This window comes from Alligator mississippiensis, chromosome 16, assembly GCF_030867095.1.
Source record: "Alligator mississippiensis isolate rAllMis1 chromosome 16, rAllMis1, whole genome shotgun sequence".
Taxonomy (NCBI): domain Eukaryota; kingdom Metazoa; phylum Chordata; order Crocodylia; family Alligatoridae; genus Alligator; species Alligator mississippiensis.
The window spans coordinates 16,149,674-16,166,423 of record NC_081839.1 but is presented as its reverse complement, the minus strand read 5'-3'; the positions used below and the strand labels follow the sequence as shown (position 1 = coordinate 16,166,423).

The 16,750-nt window shown below is 54.2% G+C and overlaps 1 protein-coding gene across 1 annotated transcript; it reads left to right on the top strand.

The window, feature by feature from the left end:
- Positions 1-3,891: 3,891 nt before the first annotated feature.
- Positions 3,892-11,531, top strand: LOC132246612 (short transient receptor potential channel 2 homolog). Its single transcript, XM_059719942.1, has 9 exons — positions 3,892-3,970; positions 4,599-4,799; positions 6,113-6,275; positions 6,806-6,898; positions 7,652-7,853; positions 8,583-8,710; positions 10,292-10,361; positions 10,525-10,657; positions 11,185-11,531. Exons 1-9 carry the CDS (start codon positions 3,892-3,894, stop codon positions 11,529-11,531), a joined length of 1,416 nt encoding a protein of 471 aa, XP_059575925.1.
- Positions 11,532-16,750: the final 5,219 nt, after the last annotated feature.

The following is a 16,750-nucleotide window of genomic DNA, read 5'->3' as shown; positions in this document are numbered from 1 at the left end:
GGAGTGAACTTTTGCAGACATGACAACTAGCCTGGTCAATGAAAGAAAGCAATTAATACGTCCAGAAAAAACTAGAGCAAAGAGTCACAAAGATGACATAATAGTAAGGAAGGCTTACAACAGATCATTGAAAAGCGATATATCACACCTTTAGTTTGATAATGTTAGTAGGAATGACTGTTAGAACCAAGAGCACTCAATATACCAGTGGCTTTGCTATAATAGAGGCATTTATTTTAAATGTCTTAGATAAACTTTAGAAACAAAGCAGCCTGGTCAGTGAAGCCCATGAACAAAGGCAAAAAGAAAACAGGGGGTTTGCAAACAGTGATAGCAAAGGAGGAGATAAGAAATCCTCTGCTGCGGAGTTGTAACTTCACAAGGACATCAATCCCAGCTAACTGACATCTTCTCCATCCACCAGAGGACTGGTGTCATTCCAGGTGCTAAAGTTTCAGTGAAACAAAGAAATCTGAATGAATGTTTTAATGTTTATTAAAACATTAAAATAAGCTCCCTGTAAATATAGGATGTGAGCTGGAAGGAAAATTGGAGAATTCCACAAATGAAGATGACACGCTGCACGTCGGCAAGCTGCTACCCCACTTCCGCTCCCCAAATATCCCCAGCTGATAAAGGTGAGAATTTATATTGCACTATTTTACATAGCTAGATAGGCACTGAAAAAAGTGTATATTCTTTGAATTTTGGGGTGTGAACAATAAAAGGGCAGGCTGTAGATCTGTCTTTCGCCTCTTTTCTGACCTGAGCGGCGACCACTGAGGGAACTGAAGCTGTACCTTAATTCTGTTAGATTGCAGAAAAGGTCCTGGTCACAGACAGGCTGAAGTCTGTGTCTTTCTAAACACTGAATGGTCACCACTTTGGGGTAACAAACTGTAAGTCACTTGGGACAGATTTCTTGTTTTCGTTTCTCTAACTTGCCATGCGCACTTATGCTTTCTACAAAAAGAAAGGAAAGGTTGAAAGAAAGCACTTGCATGTTTTGTTGTAGATGAACAATACGATGACTTCCTGCTATTTTGATTAAATAGGACTCCTCCGCCTGTAGCAGACAAGGCACAAAAACATACAATTTAATATTTTTTTAAAACTTTTGGGCAAAGCAATTCCTACCTTTCATCAAACAAAAATAAAATTGGCAATATTCAATCAGTCTGTGTTCAGAGCATATCTTTCTTCTCTTATCTGGAACCCTGGCTACAAAAGACACCACAGTTGACAAGGAGCCCCAAAACAGACAAATCTAGAAGCTTGATTAAGAATGTGTTAACATTAAAATTTTACAGTGCTGCGATTCGAGTTATAAAAGAAACAGGACCCCACACATGGTAACCACATAGGTATAAAGTTGTGGGATGTTAAAGTGATTTTTATTGTTCAGTTAATCATGAAGCCTATGGGCTTTGTCATACACTATACTTGGGGCATGTTAACTGCACTTTAAACACTAGTGTCTGAGATGTCAAGCAGTAAAACACGTGCTAAGGGCCATCACAGAATAACGAAGGAGGTTCTCCAGATGGTGCAATCTAACATGCGTTGAGCTAATGTCTGACTGCCCCGGGGATAATACAGTCAGGAGACTCTGATGTGGTGAGGAGGCCAGCACCAACAACTAGCTGTTTGTGCTGCAGGGCCTGGGACTGACAACACTACAGCGTACAGCAGTCTTCAATGGCTCCGGTGCTTAGGACATGTTTCATTTAGATCATAGCAAGCATTACTGCCTGACTGCTCAGAAAACTTTCTACCTCATTTTATTTTGATCGTAATAAGCAAAACTATGAGTTACAAAGTTTTCTGAGCAGTCACAAGGAAAATACTTATTACGCGCTACATCAAACGTGTCCCAAGTATAAGCATGGAACGATACTCATCCAGAATAGAAATGTGCTTGGAAGGGATATGACCCCACATAACCATCTTACTCCATAGTTGTAGGATTGTAAGGCAATCTTAGGCACTGACTTCAGCATCGAAAATGAGGTCAGTTCTCCTTAAGTACAGCTATGCATCCCACAGAAGTTTCGTTTTATGAAAGATTTAAAGAACGCAAAATTTGGCTTTTTTCAGAATCAAAATAAAAACCACAGATTTTGATTTTCTTGCAGAGGGAAAGTTGAAAACTAAAGATGTGTCTTTTTTAATGCTTAAAATAATTAGTTTTAACCTTGAAATTCTACGTAGCAGGAATATAAAACAAGCTTTAAGAAAGTCTGAACATAAAAGGATCTGGCCTTTGTAGTAGCGGGGAAATGCCCTTCCAGATTATACAGATCTAAAAATGATTTGTGCAGAAGTCACCGTCCTGATCAAGAGCCCTTGGACTTCACTACAGAGCTGAATCACTGTTTGCTCAAGATTGGGACGAATCCTCCCCGTCCAGCAATCCCACGCACCCGAGACAAGGTTTATACACCGCTGGTCTCTCAGGTCAAATCGGCTCCGAATCCTGTCGAGGGAGCAGGACTCGACCGTACAAGTCTGTGCGGCGCGACCGCCTGCAAGTACTCTCCTGCCCAGACTCCTCAGCCCGGGCCTGCAGACACTCCCAAATCCATGGCAGGCATCCTACGTGCGTGCCCCAAGCCCGGACCCCTGGGCTACCTCAGGGCGACAACGTGCACTTTCTTGGCGAGCGGTAGCGCATGAGTGCCTGGCCACCCCTTGCTTCTACCGTCCCTGCACCGTCGCCTCGGGAAGAGAGACCCGAAGTCTCAGAAACCGTGAGAGTCACAAGCTGGGAAAGCAGAATATTTTAACAGTGGACACTGACTGGGCAGTGTCCTTCCCTCTTGTGCAGTCACTCTGCAGTTTGCTGCAGACGACTAATCCAGGAGGTACAAGAGGCCTGATATCCGGATCTCAATTCAGTAGTCTTTGTAAGCTGATTTCCCTGCCTGGCTCCTCCCTTCGTTTTCATTCGCTGTCCCGTCCCCAAAATTATTCCCCAGTTCTCGCCCCACCCCAGCAACAGCAGCAGCAGCAGCGCGCGCAGCGGCCCTCTGCCTCCAGCCCCGCCCCCGCCCAATGGTCAACGGTCAACGCCCCGTGCCCAACAGTCGCCAAGCCCCGCCCCCGCCCCACCCAATGGTCAACACCAGGCGCCCAACGGTCACCAAGCCCCGCCCCCACCCAATCCCCATGGCCCAGCAACCCCGCCCCTTCCCCCTGCCCATGCTCCAGGCCCCGCCCCCTCACTGGGCAGACGGGCCCATTTCACAGCAGGAAGATCGAGGCAGGGGAGCACAACATTAGCAGGCGGGCAGCGGGCGGGAAGCACTGACCTGGGGTACCTGCTGCAGCTGCCCCGGCTGCCCACCGGGCAGGAGCGCCAGCAGCGCAGGCAGGGGAGAGAGGGACGGGCTCGTGCTGCCTGGTCCTGGCTCCTTGGGTGCATGGGCTCGGCGCTGCTCCTTCCGGTGCATGGGGTGGGCACGGCTGCTTAGTGTGCATGGGGTTGGCACCACTCCTTGGGGTGCATGGGGTGGGCGTGCTGATTAGGGTGCATGGGGTCAGTGCTGCTCTTTAGGGTGCATGGGGTCAGCATGCCTCCTTAGGGCACATGGCGTCGGCATGCCTCCTTAGGGTGCATGGGGCCAGTGCCCCTCTTTAGGGCGCGTGGGGTCAGCGCTGCTGCTTAGCAGGCCACGCACAAGTCTGCCGGGCGGTTGTGTGTCTTGGAGCCCAACGCAGCCAGGCCCCACGGGTGTCAGGAGCTGGATTGGGGCGTGGTTGGCTCTGCAGTGGTGCTGAGAGGTGCTGAGGGCTGCAGGGCTCTGCCCATCCTTGGCTGTCAGTGGGAGCCATCCGGCTGTCAGCTGTGCAACGATGTGATAGACCAGCAGTAAATTATACCGGTATAAGATGCACCGATATAACTGTTCCATCTGTCCATTCCCATATTGGTCTAACAGTTCCAGTACCTTCACCCACTTAAACTGGGGTAGGAGTGGACAAACATTACAGTTAAATCACAGCAGTGCAAGCCCTCGCCTCCCCTTTTTCACATGGTTTTGACGACCTGCCTTTCCTCAGCCTTGGGTGGCTGACGTCCCTTTTTAAGCAGGGAGCCAGTAATTAATTATCTCCAAGGGGAGCTGCTCACTCCTCTAGAGTCCGGTGAGATGAGTTAATAGGGTCGGAGACCTCCAGTGAGGACCAACACTGGACCTGGTGGATGCTCCCTGCCCGGGTGGCAATGATTTTGTTTCTGAGCCTGCTGGAAAGGGCGTTGTTGTGGCCATAGGGAGGCCTCCATGGTAGATCATGGGCTGGGGTCTCTGCCCCAGCAGGGGCTAGGCTCGCTCACACAGCTGGTCCCTGCCAGTCCTGTGCCTCTACGTATCCCCCAGGCCCCCACTGGATGCTATACAAGCCCCTAGTCAGAAGCAGTCTCTGTCCCAAGGAGTTTCCAGCCCAGGCAGACTCCCACCAGAGGAAGGCTGGATCATGGCCCCCATGTTATAGGTGGGGGACCTGAGCCCAGCCCTAGCCAGAGCCTGAATTCCCTCCCTGGAGAGATGCCAGAAACAAGAGACCCCTTGCTCCTGCCCATCCCCTCACCCCGCCAGGCTTCTTCTGGTACGAGTGCAAGGAGGTGTGGATCGAAGGGCTGCGCAGCTACCTGCTCGACTGGTGGAACTTCCTGGACATCGTCACGCTCAGCATGTACCTGGCCTCCTTCGTGCTGCGGGTGCTGGTCTCCGTGACGGGCCAGTACCACTGCTGGGACGCCCCCTCCTCGCCCGAGTGCTACTACTTCACCAAAGCTGGTGAGCTCCCATACTGCTGCTGCTGGGGCTCCAGCCTCTCCCCCTGGGGGACATGCCACCCCCACCCTGTCCAGCAGGCCCCCTGGTCTGGGACGGCAGCTGCCTCCAGTCACTTCACTCTTGCCAACACAGAGGCCAGCGAGTACAAGCCAGACAGTGCTTCCTGTGCAAGAACGGGGCTGAGACCCAGCAAACTCATTCCCAGGGGCAGTGACTCTGATGACTCCCAGCCAGGCCTGGGCTCACATCTACAGACTCTCTCATTACCCAGCCCCATGGGGCACCCTGTTCCCTCGGTACTTCTGCCTCTTTTGGGGAGACCGAAGGACCCCAAAGTCCCCATCTGTCCCACATTCCTACAACCCGTGTTCAGAGAGATTTTCTAGCACAGATGACCTCTCATCTCCCTCCCTCCCCTCTCATGCCCCAGTGGGCTTCATGGTCCCCCCAAAACACTCCCGACCATCCCTTCCTGCAGGTTATATGGGAAGATGGGAGCCAAGATATCCCGGGCTCAGTCTGTTCCCTGCCCTGAGCCCCCATTGCCAGGTTGTGTAGGCTGGTGATGCGATTGCAGGGACATTTTTCAGTGATGTGCAATGATCCTACTATAGCAAAATGCTGAGAGCTTGTGTATCCTACTGAGCCACAGCATTGCCCCTGCCTGCCACGAGGCGTCAGGGCAAGCCCGTGTATCCAGCCGTGAATCTCCCCAGGAATGCCCAGGAGCAGGAGAGGATGCTGGCAGTGTGTTAAGACAAATCTCAGCAATCCTCATCCTGGGGATGAGCCTGAGAGAGCAGCTACTTCAGCGCTAAGCAGAGGGCAGCTGCGGCGCTGCAGTAACAGCAGTCGTGATAAAAGCTCTTAGCTCTGCGGGAAAAGTGCAAGACGGGAATGCAGGAGCAGCCCCCTCGGCCAGCGAGCCCAGCCCCTGCGTGCTGCCCCACGAGTTCCCCCCACACCCTCTCCCAAATAACAGGGCATGAAACCCAGAGCACCTGTAACAGCCCAGAGCTGAGCATTGGGATGGCCAGTGCTCTGGTGTTGCAGCCACAGGGTCAGATCCTGTCCCAACTACCAACAAAGGCAACCCCCCACCTTGCCAAAGACCCTTATAAAGGTCAAAGGTTATAGACCCAGGGCACAAGGAGGGGAAGGGACAGGCCAGGGAGTTGGGGACAAGACCCAGGCCGTGGCTCTGGCTACGCTGCTGCATTGCTACCCCTGTCAAAGCCCCCTGTGAGGGCTTCTCTGCTCAGCGTGGGACAGGCAGTCTGCTGACCCCTTTCACCTGCCCCCACTGTGCCTAGGGCACCATGAGTGGCATGCCGAGGACCCCCAGTTTGTTGCAGAGGTGCTTTTTGCAGTGACCAGCATGCTGAGCTTCACCCGTCTGGCTTATATCCTGCCAGCCCAGGAGTCACTGGGGACCCTGCAGATCTGCATTGGGAAGATGATCGATGACATGATCCGGTAGGGACTGACCGCCCTGCCCTGAGGCCCAGGGTCTGAGGCCCCTCACTATCCTGGCTAGCCTGAGTTGGCAGGAGTTGGCAGGCATGGAGGTGCTGGGGCACAGCTGATCAGGGCCCGAGCCAGTCAGGTGTCCAGCACCCCCAATTTTTGTTGAAGTCAGTGAGCCAGCCCCCTCGCCCCCGCCACGGGTGCTTCAGCCCCTGAACATGTGTGCTCAGACTGCAGGGATGGGCATGGGATGCAGGCCTCAATAAAGTCACAGAGGGCCTGGAGAGGGCACCCTCCTGGTGCTAGATGCTAGACAAACACATGGTACAGGCTGCTCCCTGCCTGCAGGCAGCATTGTCCAGCTGGAGCCCGACTGCCCAGTGGCATGGCCCCCTGCACAGGGAAGCAATGCAGCCTCCAGTGCTCAGTCTCAGCTGGATTCCCACTGGGGGACCGAGAAATGAAAGCCCTTTGCATTGCAGCCTGCCCAGCCCAGGGCTCCCTGCCCTCTGACGCCTTTCCCTGGCTTCCCCTTGCAGGTTCATGTTCATCCTGATGATCATCCTCACTGCTTTCCTGTGTGGGCTCAACAACATCTACGTGCACTACCAGGAGTCCGAGCGGCTGGGCAAGTACGGCCATCCCCAGCCCTGCCTCTGCACCCAGGGTCTGGTGGGGAGGGGCGGACAGTTCTCCACTGATTGGAGCCACAGGGCAGGGCACAGGGCCTGGGAAATGCAGAAAGGAAAGGGAAAGGCCAGCACAGTCGCAGGCATGTCCAGCAGAGAGAGGGCAGCGTTAGTGCCGTTGCACCAGGTCCTTCTGTGGCCACGGCTGGTGTAACGTGTATGGAGCTAGTCACCCGTGGTTAAGGAAGCTGGAGTCGGACCACAGCAGGGGCAGGGAGGTGCTGCTGGGTGGTGAGAGGGAGGGAGAGCCTGTCGTGAGAGCTGGGCTCGGTTTCCTTGGTGGCTGGGTGGGGAGAGGACTCCTGCCTATAAATCTTCCTGGGAGCAAGCACCAGGGAAGGGAGGAGAGCTCTCCAAGGCAATGCACACCGCTGGCCCAGGAGCACACGGGCACAACCCGGTCACGGATCAGTTTAGATAGGAAATGAGAGGATGTATGGCTAAACTCCAGAGCGCCAGGGCTTTCCCCCAGCAGGGTGTCCTTCCAGTAGAGAGGGGGGGATCCTCTCAGAGTCAGGTGGGAGGGTTGGGGTTGGAAGGGTCTTCCCAGTAGACTAGATGTGCGGGTGTGGGCAAGGCTCTGCGGGGCCCCAGACTCGCGGTGGTCGATGGTCCTGTGCCTATTGTAGCTCCGAGCCGGATCAGGCCGCTCTGAGTTCACATCCAACTGGTAACCCACTACCCGCTCTGCGGCAGCTTCAACGAGACGTTCCCGTTCCTGTTCTGGACCATGTTCTGCATGGAAGAACACCGTGTGGTGGACATGCCCTGGTTCCTCGTGGCCCAGTTTGTGGGCCGGGCGCTTTACGGCATCTTCACCATTGTTGTGGTCATTGTCCTCCTCAACATGCTCATCGCTATGATCACCAACTCCTTCCAGAAGATCGAGCTCAGCCCTGTTGGGAGCCCGGCCCATGCTGGGGGAGGGGACCAGCTGGGAGTGAGCCCCCCTGAGAGGATGGGGCAAAGCTGGTAGAAGCCCCAGCCTAGTCCTTTGACAAGGAAGCTGTTTCACCCCACTCACCCCTCCAAACAGAATCCATGCTGTGCATAGTACAGACAACCAGTATATGCCACCCCAGAGCCAGCTGCATTTCTCTGTCACAGGGGCACTTGGGATCAGTCAGGGTGAAACCCAGGGGGCCCAGATACCACACCTCTGCCCGGGGCAGACCCCCGTCCTTTGGCCCTGCTGGTCCTATCTCTAAGTTAAACCCCTCCGGCACGGTGGGGAACAGTCACTGGCTCCCCTCAGACAAGGATCCCTTGGAGGTTTATGCCAGGTGGGCACCTGGCAGACCTAGCCTTGCCAATCCAGCATTTGCACTGAAGAGAAATCAGCACCCTGCGAATGGGGTCAGGACCCCTGTGTCTGCCTCCTCCTTTTCCAGGGTGGATTCCCCCTGCCCTGCTCATGTCCCAGTGACCGCCACCTGCCACCACGCCCCATGCTACTCTCCTCATATACTACCAGCATGCAAGGCAGGACAGGCTGCCCAATGCCAGGGCCATGCTCAGTGACCCAGGGAAGGGGTGAGCGTAGGCCAGCTGGTGAACTCCTGCATGTGCCCTGCAAGGCTTGCATGACCCCATGGCTCTGAGCTGCTCCCGCCGGCTTGTGTTGCAGGACGATGCCGACGTGGAGTGGAAGTTTGCCTGCTCCAAGCTCTACCTGTCCTACTTCCGGGAGGGCCTGACACTGCCTGTGCCCTTCAACATCATTCCAACCCCCAAGTCCCTCTTCTACATGGTCAGGTAATGCCAGGGCCCTCACCTGTCTCAGGGCATGAGACACCTCTATCAGCTCACCCACCCCCTGGGAGACAGAGACCAGCAAGGCCCCGTTTTGCAGACAGGAGCTGAGATGCACAAGGAGGGAAGGACTTGCCCAAGGTCCACACAGCCATCACTGACAACTGAACCCAGAGCTACTGGCTCTTCATCCCATGGCTGAATTACCACACTGTCTATCCACCAGACTTTTTTCTCTGTGCTGCAGGGAGAGAGGCTTTGCAAGGAGAGCCCTCAGGGGCTTTCCAAAGAAAAAATGCCATGTTTATTCGCATACCACACACCCTCCCAAAAAAGTTATGCACCTTGTTCTGGGAAGGCAGAAGGAAGAGCAAAAAACCATTGGCTTTTATCCAAACTATTCAGAAACAGTTTGTTTTTTTTATTTAAAACACCCCCCAATTTTCAGTGGGTAATTTTTCAGCAAAAAGGTGAGTGTGAGATGTGAATAATATGGCACTAATCTGTTTTCTTCCAAATGACAGGAAAGGTTTGGGAGGGAAGGGTTAGAAGTTTTCAGATTTTGGTTCAACAAATGAAAGCCAGAAAACAAAACAAAAATCAGTTTGAAAATACTGAATTTTCCCTTTTTCTCCCCCCACCTGCACCCCATTTGGGGACAAAAGGAAAAATAAGCAGAAAACTTCAATGGAAATTTTAAAAGACCCCACCCTGAAGATAATTAGCATTTCTGTCTTTCTCTTTAGTTTGACAGTCTGAACATCTCTACAAATCTTTGCCACGACTTGCAAGAAAAGAGACTTTCTGAAAATAGTAAACACGAGTTGTTCAGACAGAAATTTCCATTGCTTGATGAGGTCTCTGGAGCAGAGAGAGGTTCTGGAGAGAGGGAAGGGGAAGCAGTGTGTTCCCACTGGTCAGGCCTTCACGGGGAGCCAGCTCACAGACTTCAAGGCCCAGAGGGCTCATTAGATCACCAGGCCTGACGTTCTCCACCACGCCAGCCATTGCATTTCGCAAGAGTCCCTCCATACTGAGCCTGGTATCTTGTGTCTGGCTAAAGCAAGACTGCCAGACAGGAGAGAGGCAGCCAGCATGGACCGGGGGATGTGAAGGGATGCCCTGGGGCTTGGTTCCTTACAAATGGGCGCCTTTATTTCTCATTTGAATTTGCCTGGTTTGACATCCAGCCACTGGCTCTCTTTCTGCCTGTTTCTTAGTGGATTAAAGAATTTCCTGGCCTCTGGCATCTTTTTCTGTCCCTGGAGACACCTCTCCATTGCACTCAAATCACTCCTTGCTCTTTGCCTTGATAAGGTAATATATTGAGTGAATTCAGGGATAAAGCCACTGGTGCACTGCAGAGAGCTGGCATACAACATGGGAGACAATCCCCCTGAATTCTGGAGCTGTTTGGCTCCCAGTGCCATGAAATGGGCTCATCTTTCCAGTGGGCCAATACCAGGAAGCAGGCCCAGATGTTGGAAGGGTTTGGACCTGGCTGTGGGCTCCAGCGTGGATTTTGCAGGGCTAGCTCTGCTTCCGCCTGGCCCCTTGTAACCCACGTTCTCCTGTCTTCCCTAGGGGCATCTTCCAGTTCATTTGCTGCTGCAAAGCCAAGAAGCAGCAGGACTGTCCCTCGATCCCCACCATTGTAAGTGTCCCACACAACACAGCGGCTGGTAGAAGCTGCATTGGCCGTGTGGCCGTTGGTAGAAGCCACGTTGGCTGCGAGGCTGTTCTGCGAGGCTGGATGAATGGTAAGCAGCACCGTTCCCTGGTACCCGTGTAATTCCTCTTCCCCTTCCTCACCCCAGGCTACCTCAGCCCTGGACGACACCATCCTGCAGCGAGAGAGCCGTGGCTCCTACAGGCTGCAGGTGCTCAAGGCCTTGGTGCAGCGCTACATCGACACGGCCAGGCGGGAGTTTGAAGAGAGCAGGAGGAAAGGTAACCCATCCCCTGCCGCCATCTGCCCCACAGAGCAGGGAGTGCCTGGTTGGGACCTCCCAATACAGGTCTCAAGGCAGGGAGCATGTACTAGGTCCTCTTGTAGCAACTGGTTCACCAGAGGGTAACAACCTTCTACTGCTGCTACTTGGAATTGCTCCTTTAGCTCAGGTGGCAGAGGCTGCACTAGGCTGTGTGTTGATAACTCAGTTCAGGGATAGCAGAGGGGTGTGATATGGCAGAGATGGAGCTCCCTGCTTCTCATCCAGGCTCGTGTTGCCCTGGGGTCGATGGCATGGGAAGGTGGGCCCAGTGTGCTCCTCTCTCACAGCTGCCAGCTGCAGCTGGGCAAAGCAAGAGCCGTGCTGTTGGAGCCAACAGGGTAACTCCAGGCTGATGTGGCTAGAGCTGATGCCAGACCTGCCCTGGGTGTGATGGCGGGGGAGATGCCCCAGGCTGCACTTGGCCCATGCACTGAGATGAAGCTGTGGGTAACCAGGGTCCCCGCACCTCTCCCTTACTGACAGACCTGGGGAACCGCATCACGGAGCTGAACAAGTCCATGCTACACCTGCATACAGAGGTGGAGCACCTGAAGAATGGGCTGGCTGCCAGCCGCACCCCCGCCAGCCCCCCAGCCGCGGCCAGCATGCTGCACGGCTACATCCGCAGAGTCCGTGACACCCTCCACAAGTTCAACCAGGATGCGCCTGGCTCTGGGGAGGCCTCGCCTGTCAAGGTGATGGTGCACCAGGACGGGGCTCCCAGCACCGGGGGCACCTGCCCTGAGGACACAACACTGCCTGGGGAGGACAGCCAAGCAGCAGAGCCAGCGTCTCCGGCTCCCTTCCAGCAGGAGGATGGGGGACGCTGACTCCGCTCCCAGCCATGCCCAGTAGCTGTCAGTGGGTCCCTCCAAGCTTTTGTAGTAGCATAGAGCAAAGTGATGACAGCAGCATCCCCACCCCTGGTGCAGCCAGGGGGACTAGAGGCACCTTCCCCTGGGTCAGGCATAAGGACCAGCAAGCTAGAGGCTAGTAGCCACTTCCTCATGGGCAGCTAGGGGTAGGGACAGGGCTGATGGCCCGGGGCTGTTCCCAATAGAAGTAGCAGCCAGGGACGGGTTACCCAGCGTGGCTGCTTTGCCTGTTCCCATGTCTGTGCCAAGACCTGGCAGGTTCTGAACAGTGCCCCTGAGACTCACCAATAAACCCTTGAGCAAATACCTCCCTTGGAGACAGCCTGCAGTGTCTGACCCACTCCCCCAGCACATCATTCCTCCAACCCCTTAGAGAAGAGCGGCCACCTCGGTGGAATGAGGCCAGTGATTTAATTGATGGCAAGGGTTTGCAACGGCATGGGCCTGTGTAGTTTGGCTGGCAGTGGGCAGAGACTGAGGCCCAGTAGATCGAATGTAAATATGTCTTACCAGGATGCCCAGATAGCTGCTGGACTGGGGGTCCTGCCTCTGGGTCAGGCCAGACCTGTCTGCCCCAGGAGGAGGGTGGGAGGGGGCATTCCCCTGAAAACCTGGAGTTTTCCTCTCCTCTGACACAGGTTGGAGGCAGACAGGCTCCCCGGTGAGAGGTGTGCAGCCTCTACCGCCTGTTTCCCCTGGGAGTGGGACAGAAAGGAGCCCTAGAGCCCTCCAGGCATACACCTACTGCCCCGCCGCCCCCAACCCTGGGCATATCTCTGAGCAGGTTGTGATTGCTCTTGCTGCCACCTGCCCCCAACATGCCATCCTGCTCTGAGCAACTCCTGCTGCCAGGACGCAGCCCCATGTTTCTTGGGTCTCAGGCCCACCTACCCCAGTCCCAGTGGGACTGTTTCCTTTGCTTCCCCTCTGATTGCTCCAAAAATTCCTCCTGGAGCAGAAGTCCAGCTTGGGGCCTTTCTTGACCGTGTGGGTTTGGATCAGAACCCGGAGTGAGCTTCTTGCTCCCATTTAACACCCACCTGCATCCAACCAGGCCCCTGCAGTGTGGGGCTGTGGAGGGACTGGGAGCACAGCTGGGGTTGAATATGCAGCCAGGTCCCGCCCTGGTTGCCAGCCTCCAGTTTCATAGAGCAATCATAGGAGTCATAAAGAAGTGGGGCTGGAAGGGACCTTTTGAGGTCATCTAGTCCAACCCTCTGATGGAGGCAGGATCAGGCCTACCCACACCAACCCAGACAAACCAATTGTCCAACCTCTTAGCAAAACCACACAGTCACCCCCAACACAGCACCAGACATCGCACCTGAACCTGCCACAGAGCAAGCAGGGGAACCGCAGCAGCCGACATCCTGCTGCTGCAAAGGTTGTTAATATACACTGGAGAGATGCCAGGCAGAGGCCGTGCCCCTGCTACAGAGGAAGGCAAGAACCCCGCCAGTCCAAACCAGACTGACCGGGGAATTCCTTCTTGCCCCAATGCGGCAGAACATTCCTGCCCCAAAACTTCTTGCTCCCTGGCTAGAGGGTCTTGCTCCTCCTGAGCAGAAGGGCAAGACCCTCTAGCCAGGAACCTCGGCATTTGAACCCTAGCAGAAGCACTGGCTCAGCCAGGCACAAGTCCAGCCCTTGGCTGCAGCCAACAACCAGTGTCTCTGAGGGAAACACCTGTAGCAGAAAGTGGGGCCAGGGGCCACCAGCAAGGCCCAGAAACCTGGGAAATCCTCATAAGATAACACAGGCGTCGCTACACCTAGATCATCCCTGACCAGTGGCTGTCCAGCCTCTCCTTGAACCCCTCCCATGATGGAGAGTCCACCCTTCCCTAAGTGCCTATTTCACTGCCTCCCTGCTCTAACGGTGAAGAAGTTTTTCCTAAGATCCAAACTAAACCTGCTTTCCTGCAACTGCAAGCCATTGGTTCCACATCCACTTTGCAGCAAAAGAGAAAAGGTGATTTCTCTCTTCTTCATGGCAGCCCTTCAAGTATTTGAAGACTGCTTCTCGGGCTTCTGGCTCAGATCAAGTGTCTTGGGCTCTTGTGGGATAAGATCAAGTGGGGGCATCCAAATCCCAAGACCTCTGGGCTTGGGCCTACATGTAACATGCCTGCCAATGGATTTGGGAGTATCTGAAGTCCCAGGGTGAGAGCCTGGGACGGAGGATGCCTGCCAGTTGTAGCGCCCTTCTGCCTGCTCAATCGATATGCTTTGGAACTGATTTGGCTGGTTTGACCTGCAACATGAAATATATTAAAAAAATTGAAGACTGATGTCATGTCCCCACTTAAGTGCCTTTTCTACAAACTGAATAAGCCCTTCACTTAGAGCATGTTAACTCTCCTTGTATGTCTTGCTTTCTGATCCCTTTATCATCCTTGTTGCCCACCTCTGGACCTTGTCTGACTTCTCCATGTCCTTTTCAAAGCGTGGAGCCCAGAACTGCACGCAGTACTCGAGATGCAGCCTGACCGGTGCTGAGTAGAGAGGCACTATGTTGCTGCTTGCACACTCGGTGGCCTCTAGGCTTCACCTGAGTGTTGGAGACACCATGGGAGGAGGATGGATGCCCATCCTCACACCATGGTTTAGCGAGAAGGGTGTTGAGCAGGCCCCTATGCTGTATTGCCAGAATGGGATCACTTCAATAAATACAGCAGAGCTGGGCGGAGCTCTGTGTTGTCCTGAGCTGGGGCTCCTCACCCCTCAGGTCTGAGCTTGGGAGCACGGAGCAGGAGTCTTGTGAGGAGCAAGGAGGGGCCAAGGCTATGGCTACAGGGACAGCTGCCCCAGATCCCCAGCCTGGGGGAGCTCTCCTGCCTGGCCTGCCCCTGGGTCAGGGCTCCAGGAAGCATGGAGTGGGAGCAGAGGGCCAGGGCGTGCTTCCTAGCAGCCTCTAGAGCAGCATGGAGCTGGCGTAGATGGACGGGCTGCTGTATCCCTGGCAGGTCAGGCTCTCCCCCCACATGCCAGCCACCAGGTCACAGTGCTTGAATGTCTGCAAGGGTGAAGGCCAGCAGCTGAGAGGCGAGATGGGACCATACTGAGGATCCCTGGGGCCTCCCAAGACAGGGGAGAGCTTTTGGAGACAGCAGCCTGGGAAGGGGAGGAAGGAGTTGTGTCTTTGGTACCACAGGAGCCAAACAATAAATGCTTATCGCTTTTCCTGCCCTCTAAGGTTGGTGCCTGCAGCTGCCAGTCCCTCCAGCAGGCTGGTCCTGGCAAGGGCCCAGCACCCCCCAAACTTGGGGACCCAGGGGAAGCAGGGAGACTGGGTGGAGGCCTTAAGGAGATGTGGCTACATGAATACGAGCAGGAGGCGTGCAGCAGAAGAAGTGCTGGCTGTAGGAGTTGGAGATCAGGGTTTCAAGCAGAGCAAGGAGCTAGCTGGCAGAGAAGAGCTTGGCTGTGAATGGGGAAGGGGTCTCCACAGCCAAGGAAAGCCTCGGGCTGCCTGGGGACAATATCCATCTGGAAACTCAGGCAGTCTTTCATGGTGGAAACACTAACCCCAGCCAGTGAGCTGAGGTGCCCAGGATAGGTTCAGCCATGGTGCCCAGCTGGCAGCCTTCAAGCCGCCTCCCCCTGCAGTCTGCATAGCTGATCATGTTTCCCCCCTTAGCTGTGTAAGTGTCTTGGTATACGTTACACTTAGAGCATGTTAACTGCACATACAAGGCAAGCTTCCAAGTATTCAAGCAGTAAAATGTGCTATGGACTTTTCCGGCAAGGGGTGTCAGCAGATGGTATTACCTAACGCATGTTGAACAGACGTCTGACAGCTCCACAGAGGTAATAGAGTCACAGAATCATAGAAAACGAGGGTTGGATGGGACCTCGGGATTACATCTAGTCCAACCCCCTGTTCAAAGCAGGACCAGCCCCAACTACATCATCCCACCCAGGGCTTTGTCTAGTCAGGTCTTCAAAACCTCCAAGGATGGAGACTCCACCACCTCTCTGGGTAACTCGTTCCAGTGCTTCACCACCCTCCTCGTGAGAAAGTTTTTCCTAATACCCAACCTCAACTTCCCTTGCTGCAGGTTGAGCCCAATGCTCCCTGTCCTGTCATCTTTCCCCACTGAGAACAGTGCAGCTCCATCCTCTTTGCAACACCACTGCAGGGACTCGAAGGCTGCTATTAAATCCCCTCAGTCTTCTCTTCTGCAGACTCAATCAGCCCATTTCCCTCAACCTCTCCTCACCAGTCATGTCCCCACAACCATTTTCATTGTCCTCTGCTGGACTCTCTCCAAATTGTCCACATCCTTTCTGTAGTTACTGTGCAGTTAGTTTTACTTCATTGAACACATACTGAAGTAAATGCACAGTAATTCGGGCACATAAATGAACAAGGTGACACACCCTGAATCATTAAACTATGGAAATTGTGTACGAGATATAGCTATTCAGAATATCACAAGTACCAATAGAAACGTTTTTAAAAAACCTGGAAAGGTTCTTAAGACCATCAAACTTTAGGGCATAACCCAAGCTCATCTAAGTGGGGACTAAAGAGTAACCATTTCCTTAGGAAGAAGCCACTCATAACTGCACAGGTCCTGCCCTTTCCTCTGAAACCTCTAGTGATCGTCACTGTTGGATTAGAGCAGTGGTATCGCATTCACCTTGCCCCAGGGGTGCCGGAGTAGGTTGGATCCAGTGTGGAGACACGTTATCTGCCCTGTGGGGCTGCTTGCAGGGCCAGAAGTGTGGTGGTGGGTCAAGCAGCATTAATTGCTGTGGTTCCTGGAGCCACGTTGGCCGCTGCTTGTCCTGAAGTCACATTGTTGGCCCACAAACAGCCCTGCAGGCCAGACGACACAGCGCTGCGCTCTGGATCCAGCCCATGAGGCTGGAAATCTGGCAGTGGGACAAGTGGCAGCAGCGTGAATTGCCACAACTCCCAAAGCTGTGGATATTAATGCTGGCACTGCTCACCCCACCACCCAGGACCTAGACCCACAGGCCAGACGACACGGCTCCGCAGGCTGGACCCATGCTGCTGTATTTTTGACATGCTGGATTAGAGAGACGACTTGTATAGTGTGGTGGGGCAGTTCTTATATTCCTTCAAAGAAACAAAGCCAGCTCTGCAGGCACAGAAAGTCTGAACTCTCCTCGTTTCAGATGCAAAAACCCCACAACATCCCAATA

Coding starts and splice junctions, on each gene's coding strand:
- LOC132246612 (XM_059719942.1), top strand. CDS start 3,892: ATGCACCGATATAACTGTTCCATCTGTCCATTCCCATATTGGTCTAAC. Junction 6,899..7,651: donor GAGTCCGAGCGGCTGGGCAA/GTACGGCCATCC, acceptor GCTCTGCGGCAG/CTTCAACGAGACGTTCCCGT. Junction 8,711..10,291: donor TCCCTCTTCTACATGGTCAG/GTAATGCCAGGG, acceptor TGTCTTCCCTAG/GGGCATCTTCCAGTTCATTT.